This window comes from Nothoprocta perdicaria, unplaced genomic scaffold (genome assembly GCF_003342845.1).
Source record: "Nothoprocta perdicaria isolate Ctin4 unplaced genomic scaffold, notPer1 scaffold_36, whole genome shotgun sequence".
Taxonomy (NCBI): Eukaryota; Metazoa; Chordata; class Aves; order Tinamiformes; family Tinamidae; genus Nothoprocta; species Nothoprocta perdicaria.
Genome location: NW_020455599.1, coordinates 3,455,057 through 3,473,048, shown reverse-complemented (window position 1 = coordinate 3,473,048; position 17,992 = coordinate 3,455,057). Strand labels below are relative to the sequence as shown.

At 38.8% G+C, this 17,992-nt stretch overlaps 1 protein-coding gene across 6 annotated transcripts in view; it reads right to left on the bottom strand.

Annotated features, from left to right (window-relative positions):
* Nucleotides 1-17,992, bottom strand: part of TIAM2 (T cell lymphoma invasion and metastasis 2) — a 172,774-nt gene that overhangs the window by 58,822 nt on the left and 95,960 nt on the right. For all 6 annotated transcript variants that reach the window (XM_026044345.1, XM_026044343.1, XM_026044348.1 and 3 more), the window contains 4 exons: nt 14,003-14,175; nt 12,756-12,980; nt 1,796-1,981; nt 439-585 (listed from right to left, as the gene is read on the bottom strand). In XM_026044345.1, the coding sequence (XP_025900130.1) occupies nt 439-585; nt 1,796-1,981; nt 12,756-12,980; nt 14,003-14,175 (731 nt within the window). The remainder of the gene's footprint in view (nt 1-438; nt 586-1,795; nt 1,982-12,755; nt 12,981-14,002; nt 14,176-17,992) is intronic.

Below are 17,992 nucleotides of genomic sequence, written 5' to 3'. Positions count from 1 at the left end.
AAATTGCAGAGTAGTTCAGAGTCCCAGTGGGAAGTCAGTACAACACTGCCTTAAGAGCTGTACATAGAAGGTGTCTCCTAAGAAACCCTACTCCCACATAATACGCAGTGTGACCAGAAGACAAGTTGTGTTACAGATTTAAACTGAAGATCTTGCACTGCTGGTAATCAGCTAGCCCATCTGGGTGCAAATCGCTCACTCACCACTTATTCATCACCAAGCAATCCAAAATTAGGTATATAGTAACCCCTCTTACAAAGTGGACACCCTCACTGTGAGACTGCCTTATCTACTGCAACTGCAATCACAGCCCTGGCGAACAGGCAACATCTGCTCCTCGTACCAACAGGGTCCCAGCCAGGCTCTCACAGAACAAGGCCCATTAAAAATAATCCTTCCAATGCTCTGGTGTCCTAGATCCCAGCGAATGCCACCCACCTGAGTTATGGAAGGTCGCTTTTCTTTTCCTCTTCTTGCCAATGTATCCAGTCCTTTCAGTGAAGAAAACAGACCCTTCTTACTTCGGACTCTTTGTGACAGAGACAGGGTCCGCTTCCTGAGGGCGGCTTCATCCCGGGAGCAGATCTATTTAAACATACAGACAGAGCTTCCCATATCACTTTTACAGGAGCAAAACAACCAGTTATTTCAATCTGAGGCATCAAATGAGAGTTACTTCAGTTCACCTCAATATACCAAGCCAAGATGTAGGCACAGTTCTTTAAACTTTCTGCCACTTCTTTTGGCATTCGGTTGGAGTTAAAATGTGCTTTATGTCATGGAGAAAAGTTAGAAAGTCACATGAAGAGAAGAATTGAGAAAATACTGCTCCGTGCAACAAAATAAGGTAATAAAAAGACTCTGAAAAAGAATGATAACCAATGATTTCAAGATGAAATTCCTGGAGGGAGGAAAGCTCTTAGAATTTCCAAACATCAGAGATAAACATGCTGCAGCATTATGTTATCAACCAGAAATGACACAAACCACGCAGATAAAAATAGAGGCAGAAAGAAACACATTCCTTGAATGGTCTTTCAGGGCTACCAGTCATTCTGACTTAGGCAGCATGTGTGATCTGGCCTTCTCTGCAAATACCAGCCTCACAGACCCTCTGAGGTTGAAAAGCAGAGGCACAACTGTTACTGCCATAGTTCACATGAAGACAACCCAGTGAGAATGGTTTACAGCAGCTGAAGGTCCTCCTCGTTACTCTTGGCAAATGCAGGCCACAGTTCTCAAAAGTGACTTATAGCGCTGGACTGCCTCCAGTTTTGGTCTATTCTAAAACCACTCGCTTCCAAACAGAGGATACCAAACTTCTTCCAAAACAATGAAACTTCTAGGATCTCCAAAAATGATCAACTCAACCCAGAGGGACCAGAATCAATTCTCAGCAATTTCAGCTTTAGGTTTGTTTTACTTTTAGTGATTAAGCTCCCATGCACTTTAACCTGTGAACTCGATGGGGGTGAAATGGAATGAAATACATTGACTTGTTTACATCTGAGAAGTACTCTGATTTGTCTCTTTTTTCAGATAGAAGTCAAAGTAGCCATTTCTGGCATCTCAGGGGAAAGAAGGGGGGGGGGAAGGGTCATGGCTGTATCCTCCTGGTCTCAAAGTCTGTCCCTACAGAAGAAAATTATTTGCAGCCAAGGAACAGTCAGAAGGGAGCAGGCTGTGTGGGTAGTGCATGTGTGGGTGCAATCATGTATTATCCTAACACAATTCTACATATAATACTAATGTCAGTTTTATGTTATATACCCATGAAAAGAGCATTCAGACTTACCAGTGCATGGAAGGATGAGACAGAGAAGATGCCAAGCCTCCCCAGGGCCAGTTTTGAAGGACGACTGGCAGCAGCCAAAAGGCTCTTTGGGTTTGGGAGCTCTCCACCTTGCAAACTCGCTAGGTAACATCGCATTCGGAAAAGATCCATATTAAATTTTTCCAGGTTCTGTTCCCATTGCTGGATCTGTTTAGACATAAAAAAGGGACAATTAAAAGAGGGGAAAAATGTCTCTGTGGGCTGCACTGAAAATCTGAGCTCTTCAACTAACCCATAGTAAATTACTTTCATCTGGTAGTATATGGATTAGATTAGTTACTCCTTGCCAAAACACATTCAGTCATATTGTGTTACAACAACTCAAAAGATGGCTTGAAATAAAACAAAGTTGGTGGTCTTAAATGCATACTGACAAGATGAACATACCATGAACTTTGGTTAGTTTGAAAGCCACAAATGCAGTTACATAAAAACATAACCCTGTGGTTCATAAAGGCTTTTTTTTTTTTTTCCTTTTTCATAGATTAGCTTTGTTTCCTTCAGTTTTATGAGCTTCAATTGTACAGCTGGCTGGTTGAAAGTATGCACAGCTCCACTAATCCTGTACATAAAGCAACAATCGTTACAGGTTCTGTTCATGTTTTAATGCTCTTCCTATGGCCTCTCTACCTGTAAACAGAAGACCATAGAAGCAACACTTGCATTTATGGTTCTTCATCTGTTTAATAGGTAAAATAAGGTTATGCTGAGGCAGGCTGAAAAATGAATTATGTTTGTCTGATACATACTACTGGACCCAAGCAAGAATGCATAAATATCCCTTACACAGTATTAGATATAGGTAACACTAATCTGTGTATATATCAGACACTTTAGACCAATTTTAATATAAAAGTAGGAAAATAAAGGGATGCAAATATACCTAGATGAGTTCAGTTCTGAATTAAGTCAGCAAGGATAAATTTTAAGTCATTGTTTGTGCACATAAACACATACTTTTACGTTCTGTACAGAAGTCACATTTCACTTTTCATTTCCCCATTCACAGATTGGTAGTTGCAGTTAAAAATCAGTGTACAGTGCACATTAATATTGATATTACAGATAAAAAGAAAAGGGCATCTGCATTCAATATATCAGACATATCCACATTTGAAGGCAGAAAAACAGTATGTCCATGTAGATGAGCTGAAGATTGTTAAAATCCCCTGACAGAGGTGTCCTTCAGATGTCAGCTCCCATTGCTGTGTTACCTTTTAATGGGAGGCTCAAGATGGCAGAGACATTTTTTTCCAGTGTGCACTGACTTCATACTTTTCATTGACACACGTTACTTGCCCCTGAGTGTACAGGACATTATTGATTTAGATTTAGAATCGTTATGGCTGGGACAAGCACCTTTACAAGTTAGAAAACAAGCTGATAAAAAAAAAACCATAAAAATCCAAGGTGAATGATATGACCTGCAGGCTTGTCTTGAAACAAAAGTTTCAGCTTTCTTATAGTGCTGCCAAAAAATCATAAGCATTAATCACACATCTTGCCTTGGCAGACTCTTCCAGAAAACCTTTTGGCTTCTTCTGCATACAGTTTTCTAGTAGTAAACTTTAGTAAGAGGCTTAAAAGAGGTTGCTCAATTTTGTTGTTGTTGTTTTAGGGCCCCTATTCCTCATTATATTGTGAGTGACAGAAACAGAAGCACAAACAAAATCATGATCCACTAAAAACACAGCAAGTTAGTGCTTTAAAATTCTTGTGATAAGCTTTTTTGGTTCTGTTTTAAACTACGCCTAGCTCTCTCAAAAGTTATTTTTCTCCCATCATTGCTAACCTGCAGGTATATTTTTGAGACAATTCTTCAATGCAGCTGATGGTCAGCTGTGCTGAAAATTTGGCTACACCTCACTTGCAGACACCTGCATGGGAGATCAGGAGTATTCCCACCAGCAGAAACACAACTCACAGGGCATAAACTGCCAAAGCTCGCGGGCATGAGACACCTGGCCTTCCAAACAAATCAATTTTAAAGAACTGTCATAGAAAGGGTAGGTTATATATCCCATATTGTGTTCTCTAAATGTTTACTTTAATTGTCAGGCTTCACTGCGCTGGAAAATGACCATGGTGATGGATTTTTTTTTTAATTCTTTTTCTTAGTATTATATTATTTTGTAAGTGGAGACAGTAAAGGAAGTCTCAGGGAGTGGGACTAGTGTTCACTAGCGGGTCTGTGTTCACGGGTGAGGCAATTTTTTAGTGTTACTTAGGCACTCAAAGCAGTTGAACAGCCTTTATTTCTAGGCTCAAGTCAATCCTTTATGCTTAGGCTCAAGTCTCCTACTTTCCCTAATGAAAAAGTAGAGCGATGCACGAGCGTAAAAGGCCTTGCTAACGAAATGGTGCTAAGGCTTGTCCTACAACTGCAGGAGACACTATCTGCTCTGGCTTCCATACACATGTACTCACAAGCTGTGGCATCAGTTACAAGCATGGCAAGAAGCAACCTTTTTGGCAGCATGGGTGAAAAACAGGGAAGGGAAGAAAATACACCATTTTTTCCAGCTGAGAGATTAGCATTTATATTATACTAATAGAAAAGGTAAAAAAAAATTCACGGAATATTCTAAAAATAAAAGATAGAGATTACAAACTTAACAATTCACAGAAGTCCACAGAGAAAGGATAGAAACAAACACCTAATAAAGATGTCCTCATCTAATCTCTCACCAGAGACACTAAAAACCTGCAGTCCCCAAAATAACTTTTTTTTTTTCCCATGGCTATTATTCTTTATTTTCTATTCTTTTCCTCTATTCTTTATTTTGTATTCTTTTTCTCTCAGGTACCCCAAGAGAATATTTTCCTGCTTTCCAGTTCCTTATTCATGGGACAGTTCCAACAAGAGGTTTGTCACTGTCTGATTCTCTGTGTGTTGACACCCAATTAGAACAAAATCATGTTGTCAGCTTTCCACACAGCCAAAAACTGCAGACTAATGGAAGAGTTACCCTTTGGGGTGACACCTCCATGGGTACAGAGCCCAATCCAATTCTGAACAGAACTAGACATGCTCTGGGTGCTGCTGGAGTAGGGCACCAGTTCCCCCTGGAAGCAAGCCAACCACAAGCTTTCATGTGTTTCTGGGGCCTTCCTCAAAATCCCAGTTAACATTTTTACTAAGACGTATGCTAAAATAAAAATAATCTAAGTGTGGGGAATGGGGCCCCAACATGGGGACATTCTAAAGAAATGATTAAATTACAGTGTTTAGTAGCCATACAGGAGGACAGCTAATCATCTCTAAAAGCAGCAATAATCATGATGCTACATTCAATGGCATTAGCAAAAGCTGTGGACAGGGAATTTCTAGGATTGTCTTGTAGTTTTATCAGAACCAGGAATATCTGGATCCAATTGGAGACCATGAACCAATACCAGCTGTTATTTGTCTAAACCTTTTAAATTATGATAATTCTTCCTAAGATTTATATTCACAAAGACTAAACGGGGGAAGCTCAGAACATAAAAAGCAACAACTTCAAAGTACAGTGCGACGCAGTCCATGAAGTTAATTTACAGCCTGCAGACTGGCTGCCACAGTACTTTTGCTGCTATTGTGTGAGGCGAATCTCTGACCCATGTGGGAGGCTGCCCGAAAGCTCAAGATTTAACTTCATCATGCATATACAAAATAACCTTCTTGAAATCTGTTCTAAAGCTAATGGAAAAGTGGATGCATAAGGTAGAATGAGAATGGGTGATAAAGGCTAGCAGCAATAATTAGTGGTCCCACAAATAAATAAGAGATATGGCCCAAAGCTGGTCACGCTAATCAGCACCCCTTAAAGACCTGCTTAATTATCACCTCCTGTACCTAGAAGAAAGAGGAAGATCACTAGACTGCCTGCCTGCATTGCAAGCTAGAACATCCCAAATTCTTTTTGCTCTAAAGTTTCAAGCACAGTTTAAAAGTCTCAATGAACATTTACAGAGAAGGTATTAAAGTAGGTCAGCAAAGAGGGATGATGTCATTTTTGGTACAGGCAAGTGTTGGGAAAGGATTGCTGGGTTTATTGGCAATGTGGAAAGTGTGGGAGAAGGACAAGAAGGAGGCACAAAAATTAATATATTTGTATTCATAGCATTCCTATAAGGTCAGGAGAAAAGAAGAGACTACAGTAGAGGGGTATAAAGACCTAAAAGGTAGGGAGCTCTAAGAATTAGGGCAGTGAATGATTTAGCTGGGGCTACCACAAGCAATCAAGACAAGAACATGTCATGTAGAGACAGGCTAGTAACTATGTGGAAGGTGGTAAGCGAAGGGCTTAATTTTTGCAATAGAAAATTAGTCCAAGAACGAAGTTTCAAAAGTTAATGATCAAAGGAACTACGACACAGTAAGGCGCAAGGAGTTGGCAGTAGAGCCAACTTTGAGCTCATAAGTTGTGAAAAATCAATTAAGACATTGAGAAACCATTGTAAAATAATTACATTTCAAATCTCATGAACAGAAGAGCTAAAGGACAATTCTAGAAAACTGGCCTTTACTAATTCAACAGCCCAGGGAAGCTTACTATAGCTTTACTCTAAAGTAGCAGGTTGGGGAAGGCAAATGGTCAACAGACAACAGAGATCAGCGTTTTCCTGCATGTGGCTGTAAATCCATTAAATACTTCTTAGGAGGTTACAAGAAATGATTAATGAAGCAGTTCCCATGTGTTGCACCATCCTCTCTGCATGCGAAACTTTCAATGGCATCTCCACCTGACCAAGCAAAGGTCCAGGGTTCACAGACTGCAAAAACAGGGCCCTGACACTGCCTAGTGAGGGCAAGGACAGTAGCTGGAGCCCTCGGGTGTCCAGTGGTGCCCCCGGCTTCTGACCCATCACATGCTATGCTCTAAACAGTTTCCCAAGAACTGCTCCTCCTGTGCCTTTTCTGTTGTTGTTTTGATTTTATTTTAAACAAGTTTTGCACAAAGTAGGAGCATTCAGTAAACTAAAACAAAATGCGAACGGCTGAAAAATGCATATGCGAATGGCTGAAAGCAGTACCAGAAGCGACATTGTATGAACTCAAAAAAATGGAATAACTTGAGGAAGTACAGGAAAAATTGCCCATTTTCCTTAAAAGAGAAGAGGTATGAAGGAAAATGCTTCCTGGGTAGCATATACGGGGGAAAAAAAAAAAAAATCTACTTTGCAACGGAAAAGAAAAGATGTACACGGAGAAGAGCATTCACTCAGTATGTAGGACTTTAAAAGTAATTCGCTTCAATAAAAGCCCCTGTGCCACACAGAAGCATGAGATCCTTACTGACATAACTCGCTATCTACATCAACGAGAAATTCAGGATTTTCCCTTACAAAGCCCATTCTCTCCACACTGAAAGCATTTCTGCAAGCTGATCTCGGGAACGCTGTGCATCTAAAAGAAACTTCTGCTGCAGCTTTATATGAGCAGCTTTTCAACCACATTACAAACAACACCAAACTCTTTGCATTCCAGGCCCCAGTTCTCAGACACAAGTCATATTGTCCCCATCTGGATAAATGAGTCACTCAGTACCATTACTTCCTAAAGCAAACTTGGAGGATCACAAATATCATTCTCCCCAAAATTCTCCTGTTATAAAGCCCATCACAAAGACACTGTTATAACTTTAGGATTTTATAGAACAAAGAACACAGTGTAATAGAGTAAAATAACAACAGGCAATTAGTGACATTTCTATTCCATCTGCCTAGTGACTTAACACAACAGTTAAGAAAACTCCCTGAAATAACAGGGCAATAACAGTTTTTTTCTACTAATGCTCTCTGTTTCATTGGAAGGACAGAGTTTTCATCATATGTAAGCAAAATAGGTAGAAAACAATCTTCTTACAAAGCTAGCATCAAGATGTGATGCATATAAGAACTCCAGCATGCATTTTTCATGTTATCAATAACGTGATTGAAACTGCAATACTATATGCATGCTACAGTTATGGACGCTCTTGAATCTTTTATCCAAATGATCCCTCTCCTAGGAGAAGACCGACCATTTCTGGGCATCTACCCCACCAGCTTTACCTGACAAGACAGCTCTGGACAATCCTTCACTCAGTAACATCTTATTCATTATTATATTATATCTTTGAGAAAGAACGATGGAAAATCAGCTATCTGCAAGAGGTAGTCACAGAGGTGAGGAAAAAGGAGATTTCCTTGCTGCAGACCCACTTTCTTCCATAACTACTACGAAAAGAGAAGGATCTTCCTAACAATGGAGAGAGGCGACTGGAATGGGATGGCTCTGATACCAAAGAGCAACATCCAAAAAGAACTGAACCACTCAGACAAGAAAGCAGAGCTCTTCTATAGCCAGTTCAAAGACCACCCAAACGGAAGATCTATCATAACAAGTTCCCATAAATTTTGTTAGTTTAGGAAGGTGTAGAAGAAAAGTAATGACACACTTAAAGTTGGATTTGTGCACAGCAAAAATGGCAAGTGCTAGCAACGCCCTCTGAAAAGATTCTCTTGGAGAGTCGTTGCTGCAAGTTCTCTGTTGAATGTCAGAAGACATTTCATTAGAATCACTGCACAAAATGAAAACATAGAATGGGGCATTTTGAAGCCCCAAACTATTCCAGTCATCATCATATAAGTTTTAACGAGAGAATAAATAAGGAGTCAGTTACATTTTAAGCAAAATAAGTAATTGTTACCCCACTGTGTAAAAATAACATAGGCCGCCAGAGAGAACAGAAGAAAGGTTCTAGTGGATTTCATGAGTACTTAGAGTAAGTAGAATACCATCTTACTGATCTCCCTATTTGGATTTTTACAATGGCAGATAAACTACTTTTGGTTGGAGGAAAGATAGGAAAAGTCCACTGAAAATTATCTCCAGGCATCTCTCTGCCTGTTCTTTTCATTAATGCTTCATCATTTCAGTGCCTGCAAGTAAATAGTAAGTTCGTAACTCATCTGATAAGTAAGTTAAGTCAGAAAAATCAGAAAATATGAATCATGTCAAATAACTCCAAGTAGCCTGGACAACATTATTATATCGATATAGTAAAATGTGAAGAGAAAAGCCCGGAATGCTTTCAAGCAAATATTATTAATATCATTGTTCCAAAAGGAGACAATAGAAAAATACCAAGTACAGGAATAAATACAGCAAGAGTGGCATTGCCCTTGCCCTGAGGTAGATTCCATTAAATAAACTGCAGAGGCAGTCCCTCTTCTGACTTAATGTGCAGTATTGGTTAAAAGGGTTCTGCATAAAGGCTAATAATCCTTTTCAGTAACTTTCATGGCAGTTAGGCAGGGCTCCATATTCATACTAAATAGTGTGATATCTCTACCCCAGATTAAGCAGCTAACATTTATGGAAGAGCATGACTCTAGGGGCTTTGAAATGAATCTCAGCAACGTAGGATATTCAAATGTGCTTCTTTTTACCCCAGTTCCCCTGAAGTTTGGACAGAAATTGCGCCCTGAGGGAATACCACCACCCACTGCATATTTATTGCATACAGTAATAGACACACATGGCTGCCAGAGCTGTAAAGGTAACATGTGCAGACTAGGGATTTCCAGTCCTCTTGCCAGGGGTCTACTGGGACTAGTTGCCATATGGGACTGCTATAGAATACCCTTCTTTGCTTCCTTCTAAACTTCCAAATATATCAAAAGTTATGTGAGGGACTGCCATTGGCTCTCACACAATTTCTAAATCTATTATTATGAGACCAGTGAATCCCAATAGTGGGAATATCTGAGCTAGGCTACAAGGCTGAAAACTTTTCTCAACCAGCCCTTTAACTTCAAGTTTCTAAAACAGCAATTTTTCTCTAGAGAACCAATATTTTCTTTGTAAACTGTATATTTGCACTTCTGCTTAACACTAACTTTATCAGATACAAGTCTGTAAATGCATCAGATATAAAAGTAGCATCAAACTCTAGCCTCTCCAGTCTGCCTGCTGGACACTAGAAATATATATGTACTTTTAAATATATGTGGCTATTTTAAAAGTCCAATTTTTCCTTAGTACAACTGCCTTTTGATGGGAACTGTGAAACAAGGAAGGGCTTTGCACGCTTATAAAGCCTGTGAATTACTAGGTCTGCAGCAGAGAAGTACTGGTTTTAAATGAATACAAATGTGAAAGAAAATAGAAACTCGATTGGTGATTATTTCTCTGAGAGAGAGGAAGCAAGTGGGGAGATGATTTAGAAATTGTTATTTCCCAGATAATCCCTAATGCAAAAAAAAAAAAAAAAAGTAGACTGTGCTTCATCTATTCACATAAAGAATATCCCAGTTCTCCTGAAGTCAACCACAGCAATTCTATTGACTCCCCTTAACTTAACATTGACCCCCTTAAGTTAACTAAACTTAAGATATCACCAGTAAAGTCTTCTGCACTGAGATATATGGCATGCTTGTAAGCTATAGGATCTGCAGTACACATGGAGGTCTTTAACTCTCATGCAGTTGAGTATATCACCAAACACAAACAAAACAAACTCCAGAATTTACATTCCTCTCATTTCTCAAGATGTGCAAAAGAACTAAACAACTACTTATTGAGATATATATATGCAAACTTTTCACCCAGGAACAAAGTTTTTTTTCAGAATTGATGGTTTGCTAATTAAATTAAGAATTCTTGTTTACTAATTATATCAGGATTAAAAATCCTCATATTTAAATCAAAAGATTAGGAAACCTGATTATCTATTGACTTTTCTTTGAAGTGACTTTGCCAACACATCTCAAACAGTTGTATCAAGATATTTTTTTTTTTAGAGATCAAAGGGATGAAGACAGGAGAAAAGGCTCATTACAAATTGATTGGTTGCTAACCGCAGGATGTTTGCAAATGATCCATCTCCCTCTCTGTCTCACTGTTTTGACCTCATTCAATGTCTTGAGAAATTCATAGACAGAAGATTAACAGAAATAAATCTTCTGCAGCTCTAGTGATAGATTGCAGTTGTAACAGAATGCAGCCAATTTCTTGCAGGGACTGGCCTGGAAAACAGTGGTGGTTCTGCAAGGATGGAACAACCAATTAGCAGAAATGAAGAGACCATCACAAGTACTGCCTAGATGAATCTAAAGAAATTACTAATATCACAATTTAATAAACAGATAAATTAATTCAGTTAATATGCATTATGATTTTTCTTCAGTATGTCACAGAAAGCACTACAGCTTTCTAAAAATCTATATATTCTAGGTCTCATAACCCACTATAATAAAGAGATGTTTATGAGTTCTATTTAACTCACTAGGCTCTAGACTATGGAATACATGGCATAGAAATTAAAAACAGTTGAGTAATGTAAGAGCTTATGAACACTTACACTACAAATCATTATACAAACCTGAATACTTTTAAATTTTGCTTTAAACTAGAGCTTTATGGTGAAGTCAATATGAGTCAGTCCCCCTTTCGTCAAATTAAGGCCAATATAATAAGAATTTTAAGTATGATAAATATCAAACTCATGAAACTAAGAGTGTTCTACTAACACCAAGGTACCCTAATTATGCTACGCTGGAACAAAAGAAACAAACCATGGTAGCTACTCATGAGGCCATAATATGGAGCCTAAAGTAATGACAGAGCAATAGCGACTCCATCTAGGAAGGCGGGAACAGACGGGACTCTCAAACACCAGTCTCAAATTATCATATATTTTCTGTGAATGTCTTAATAAAATAAAAGATCTAGCTACTTTAATCCACAGAATTACTAACCTAAACGGCCCTGACTATCTTAAGCATGTCTTGGCCAAATCTCAAGGTACCTATACAGCATTAAAATCGTATTTGATGGCAGGGGGTGGGGTAGGGATTGTTTTTTGTTTTAAAAAAATATTTCAGTAGTGATGCTTCCTTGGTTCCAAGTTGCTACTTTAGCCAAGATTCAGATATTTATATGTCAGCCATAACATAACGATGTGATCAGAATAACACACGAGGCATTCAGAATCTATATTCAGATTTGCAGGAAGATGTCAGTGATGATTCAGCTCAGTTCTGGCTGCAATGAAACAAAATTAGCCTGGACACAAGTTAATTTTGTCTGCTCCACCTATGAGTGAACAGCACATTGACTCTTGCTCATAAATTGCAGCTTTCACAAGCTAAGCTGCGAAAGGCTTGGGTTTATACTGAGGTAAAAAAAAAAAACACAAATAAATAAATAAATAAATAAATAAATAAAAGCTAAATCTACCTGGAGTACTACAACAAGTGCTTGAGTAAATGCCTCTGTCTTTTTGAACTGATATTGAAACATGCTACCAACATAACTCGTGATTATTCATGAATGTGCTTTCCCCACCTAAAATGAGATATCTAAGTGTTACCTTTGTGTTCTCTTTTAAACTCCCACAAGGCTTCTGCAGAAGTCTAAGAGGTGCTGACATTTATTCATGACTACATTTCAACTGAAGTACACAGTTTGCTATTTATTCCTTCCTCTGATTTAATTTGGATAAAGTACTCATCATATCCTCTCTTAAGGTGCAAAATGGTGTTACTATGTACCACTTCTTAAATCTCTACTGTAAGTCAATAATAAATATCCATACAACATACTGTATATTCTGTGGTATGCTCTGTAAACAAGTAGATATTATTAATAACTATCTCATAAGGCAGAGAAATAAAAATTAATTACATTTTTCCAGAAAAGAAAATAAATAACTTAGATGTTTATGAAATAGATTGGTCTGATTCTTAGCTTTGAGTGCTTGTCTGCTTCCTGCATGGCTCTCACATGCAACAGAACCCTGGCAATGATTGTGACTACCACGCCAGCTATCTCCAGGACAACTTCTCTTAGGCCTAAAAGCATTATCCATCAGAACCCAAAATAAGAAATAATGATAAATATGCTCCTGTAAAAACATCCTCCAGTAGAAACAAATTCCATTGTTTCCAGTACCTGATTCTCTATGGCCTTCCTGTTTTTTGGATCACTAACAACAGAGAGTTGTAACTCTGCCATCTTTTTCATCTTGCTGTCCATGTCAATCTTCTGGAAGAGACTCTTAGTTTGGTTTTTCAATAGCCTAACGGTGTCCTCTTTCCCGAGCTTCTTCGCAAAGAGGGAAGCACAAGCTGAATGTATGGCAGTAACCCAGTTTTCCAGATCTGTCTGGCTTGTCGCCTGTGAAGCAAATGCATGGTGCAACATTATAATCAAATAAGAGACAGCAAAAAATGAATCAGCAGCTTTAGAAGATCTAGTAGATCTAGAAGCATCTGACAGGTTCACTGAGATCTTGGGCATTATATCTTTAAAACTATCAAAGTAAAGGAATTGCCAGCCTTCTCCACACTCCACTGCAACTTGCCTCCAATGCTCTGCTTCTTAAATCTGCAAGATCTGAGGGGTGACATAGCACAAAGAGGCCTAGGAGCCGTGGGAATGAAGAGACTTGTAAGTTAAGCTAAAGTTAAGCTTGACTAGTTAAGCTAAAAACTGACAGGTTTCGAGGACAGAACTCCTTCAGTTGCACGTGGCAAATGGGATGACTCTAAAGGAAAGTCTGAGGAGAGATATTTGTTTACTTAAAAACGTCAAATTAGTTGAAAGAGTACAGCAAAGTAGGAGAATACATCTGAACAAAATGTCTCTGGATATATTTACAAGTACACCTATGAATCAACATGTTTTCATGCAAGCAGTTCCACATAATACTGTTCTTTATTAAAATTTCCAGTGGTGCAGCTAAGCAGCCAAGATCTTCAGATTATTTTTAGCCTTCTCTTTTCAAAGTCTCACTCGAACTAACTCTCTTTGAGACCAGCAGATTCAAGATTGAGTCCATCAGTTTATAAATGTGGAATGCTTACAGAGCTATAAAAACACTGATAGTACAGCTGATTCGCTAGAAGTTTGTAACCAGGCAGAAAGTGTCTTGCAGGGTTGTGCCTTTCTCTTTTTTGTTTTCTGCTGTATTTATTTCTGACCCATAATTGACTGAGCCCACTAGTGCAATACCAAAAACCTAAATCATACCATATTACTCACAATAGGATAGTACAACACGGTAACTTCATTACAATTTTAAGTGAAAATTACAGGTATGATGTGTGCGTGTGTACATATATGTATACATAAAACCATATAAAACCATACACACCTTAACTGTAAGCAAACAGAAAGTTATGTATGCACATTGTTACCTGAAATAGGTAGACATCTCCAAAAGAATTGCTGAGACAGAATACGTTTTCCTTCTTGGGATGCTCTGGAACAGACTGCACTATGCTGTCCTCTGCAAACAGGGCATACCGAGGCAACGTGCTCTGTTCCATCGAATTCCTTCCATAGGTCTCATAAAACAGCAGGGTACAACCTTCACATTAGGGAGCACAAAGGATAATGAGAAAGTAAGTTCAGGTTCTCTTGTATTAACATTTTTTTGTGATTTAAGACATCCTTCAACAACAGAGAACTTCATTTCCATCTGTCCTTGCAATTGGAAAGAGGAGGAGGTTCCTCCAAACTGAAAAATAGGCAAGGTAATGATGACTTTGCCAATGAAAAGGTGGAACAGGCTTCTAATAGGGACATGTTTGTTCAACAAATACCTAGAAACTGAATTAAGAAAAAACACAGAACAATTCACTAGATGGCCTACTAAAATATTAAAGTGTGCAGAAAATATTAATCTCTCCTTATGTAAATCAGCTTTTGTGTTTATTATTTAAGGGAACTAATCCTCTCTCATAACAACCACCTATGCTGTCTTTGTATTTTCAGAAAAGATTTGCAAAACTTTTGGCTTCATACAGTATTCAAAGAGCCATACAAAACTTGCCATGCTTAAAGTGAGTTTCCTTGAATCTACCTGCATATTGTGGACTTAGACATTGAACTCTGTATGATTAATTTAAAATAGTTTAAAGGGTTTGAGTCTGTTTATGTTGAGTTTTGGAGAAAACACATGCAGGATACTAGATCAGTATCCAGAAAATAAACTTCATCCAGGCTGACGACATTCACATATCACAAAATGTTCAAGGTTGGAAGGGACACTAGAAATCAACTAGTCCAACCTTCCTGCTCCAGCAGGCACACCCAGAGCATGTGGCACAGGGCAGCATCCAGGCGGGTTTTGAAGACCTCCAGAGAAGGAGACTCCACAACCCTGGGCAGCCTGGGCCAGGGCTCTGTAACTCCCAGAGTAAAGTTTCTCTTCATATAGAGATGGAACTTCCTGTGTTGCAGCTTGCACCTATTACCCCTTGTCCTGTCACTGGCCACCACTGAGAAGAGCTTGGCCCCTTCCTCCCTACATTCCCCCTTACATATGTAACAAGAAGAATTATTTATGGAGGACCACAGAGGAGAATTGATCGCAGACTCCAGAAGGATGATTAAGTTGTCATGATGTCTTTGGCAGTGAAGCTCCCACAAGAAGGGCCCATCTTCTCCATCCCCTGCCAGCCACTCATTCCTGTGCAATGTTGCAAGCCACAGCTCTTTAAGATGCCCTGTTTTAGCTGTCCCGCAAGTCACAGTCTGAACTTCATTGGTAAGATAATGTTGTTAAAAAAAAAAAAAAAAAATCCTTTGCTTTCTAAGAATATCTCAGGTCAGTTCTGCATTTAGAGAAAAGACATGAATACATCTCACTTTCACTGGTAGGAAACAACAGTTTAATGCTAGCATCTACTGTTATTTTTTAATTCAGAAGATAAATTAACACAATACCATAGACGGAAATTTAACCCACAAGATCTAAGATCAGAGACATCTTGAAAAACCAGGATAATCCAGCAGATAAAGAAATCTGTTGTGGGTGGTTGGGGATTCTTCATCAAGGCAAGCCTCTTCCAAAAGTTATGCTCCAACTCATTCAGGAATTAGTTTAGGAAACGGCCCTGGCTTGAGTTACACAGCAAGTCAGACTAAACGATCACAGAGGTCCCATAGGGGCCAGCACTCCACGGATACATTCTTCTTGTAACCCCTGCAAATATTCAGTTCAGAATTTGAAACTCAGTCCAAGCAAGGATTAACAGTTTGCCAAGGTCACACCATCATTACTTCTCTGGGTTTTGTTTTTCCTTCAAATCAATGAGGGATCACAGCAGCAATGAGGTATCACAGCACAAGGCAGGGCCAAAACTAAAGCTGGCAGCATGTCTCTGTGCAGCAGACTGCGAGTACCCATCCCCGTGCAAATACACCGGCACCGGGCTTATAGCTGGGGCATTGCCAAGCTCACAAATGGAAATGTCTCTCTCATATGTGATTTTAAAACATTCAACAAAAGGCTGATTTCAACCTTTATTTTAACACTTCGCTAACATTTAACATTGCTAGAAATCCAAAATGGATCATTCTAATTTATGCAAATTTAAGGCAGGTCTTACTAGGAAGTTAAAATCTAATTTCAGAATCAAAATCAAGTGGGTTTGGATTATTCTGTCTGAAAACAGGAGAAGATGGTGTTCTTTGAGTTTGTAGGGCACATTTGCTATGAAAAGGTAAGAGCTGGAATGCACTGCTCTTCTTACAGCTTGAATCAACAGAATTTGAAAAGCAAAAATCAGTCAGATGAATCTCACTGCATTCTCCAGTGCCATAGAACAGCTGCAGGAAAAGGGAAATAAATATATAATAGAAATTAGTGACTGAATGAGTTGAAAACAGAGAAGTTTTCAAAGGAAGGAATCCAATAAATAGACATGCCTGCAAACTACTTATGTACACCTTTTTCTACTATTATCCAAAGAGCATCCAGCAAATCTCTAGAGCTGATCCTATCCTCCCCCTTCCCAGACACCCTTTTTTCTCCCATAAAACACAGAAGCAGTTGGAGATCCCTGCAGATGCAAGAGAAGGAAGAGGTTTTGTTACACTCAATGTATCGAGCATGGTATTTTTTCAGTCATTTCAACATAAACAGGTCAAGCAAAACCAGCAAGTCTTCTCTTCCATTCACAAGCAGCAACACTGTACAGCCACTTCCACTTCTGCACCTCAAGAAAGTGCAAATGAAGTTTTGTTCTGGTGTGTGGCAATATTTTGGTACATTATAGTTCTAAAGTCCCATGTTTCCTCCAGATGTTATCAGAAATGTAACTAAAGTTGTGCTGCTTTCTACCCTGTAATTGTATCTATCCTTTAATTATACCCACCAACTCCTCCTTGAAAGAAGAAAATGTTGCAGGATACGCATGTGTGTTTAGGTGCAAGGAACATCCAGGTATACCTCTGGGTTAAGCCAGATGAACCCTAAAAGTAGCTGGTTTCATAAATTCTGACAGCCCCACAGGGACTGATTACAATCTAAGTGTTTCAATCAAAACTTGAATTGAGGGGGGAGACTGGTGAGAAAGCAATTTCCTGTGTTAAAATTAATTAATTGGACAGGGCAGATGGGAAAGAGGGTTTCTCCTGTTAAAGGGTTACTATTCAAGCTCAGGTCCTGATGGCTCTAAAAGTACAGTGGAGGCCTCAAGACATATATACTTTCAAGTTTGGCAGGTAACCAGATGGTTACAAGCCTTCTGCATATTTATAATTAAACACATCTCAGTAGAGTGCAAAGAAGCATGCTGTTCTCCATTTGCATATGTGGCTATTTTAAGTCATATTTTAAAATATCTTGGCTATTTAAATTTCAAGAACAAATTAACCACAGATTTATTCAAAACCCTGCATAAGGAGAACTAAAGCAAATGTCTTGATCTTGATATAGCATATTATGAAAACAGAACTACGCCTTGATATCCAGACTGGCAAGTTTTTCTTGGCATCAAAATTCCCTACAGGACAATAAAGGTATGAGATCAAGGAAACGAGGAATGTGTATTTAAAACAGCTAACAAAGAGGAAGACATTCTGCACCACGAATGCATCCATAGCATTCCTCCTAAGTAAAACATGCTCTAATGCTTTATATAATGTTAGCATTTAATAAAGCGAAGCAAAGCAAATTCTTTTAGAAAGAATTTTATAATTCCTCTTTTAGAGATGGGGAAATTCGGTTGGGAAGGAGAACAACTTGCTCACGCTCACCAGGAAGCTGATTTTGTAGCAAAGAAGTGAACATGAGGCACCTGAGTCACCCCTTCCCAGCACCACAGCTTCTTTAACCTAGAAATGCACAGACTACAGGGATATAACATTCTTCAATTTAGGTACTTGACAAGATTGTT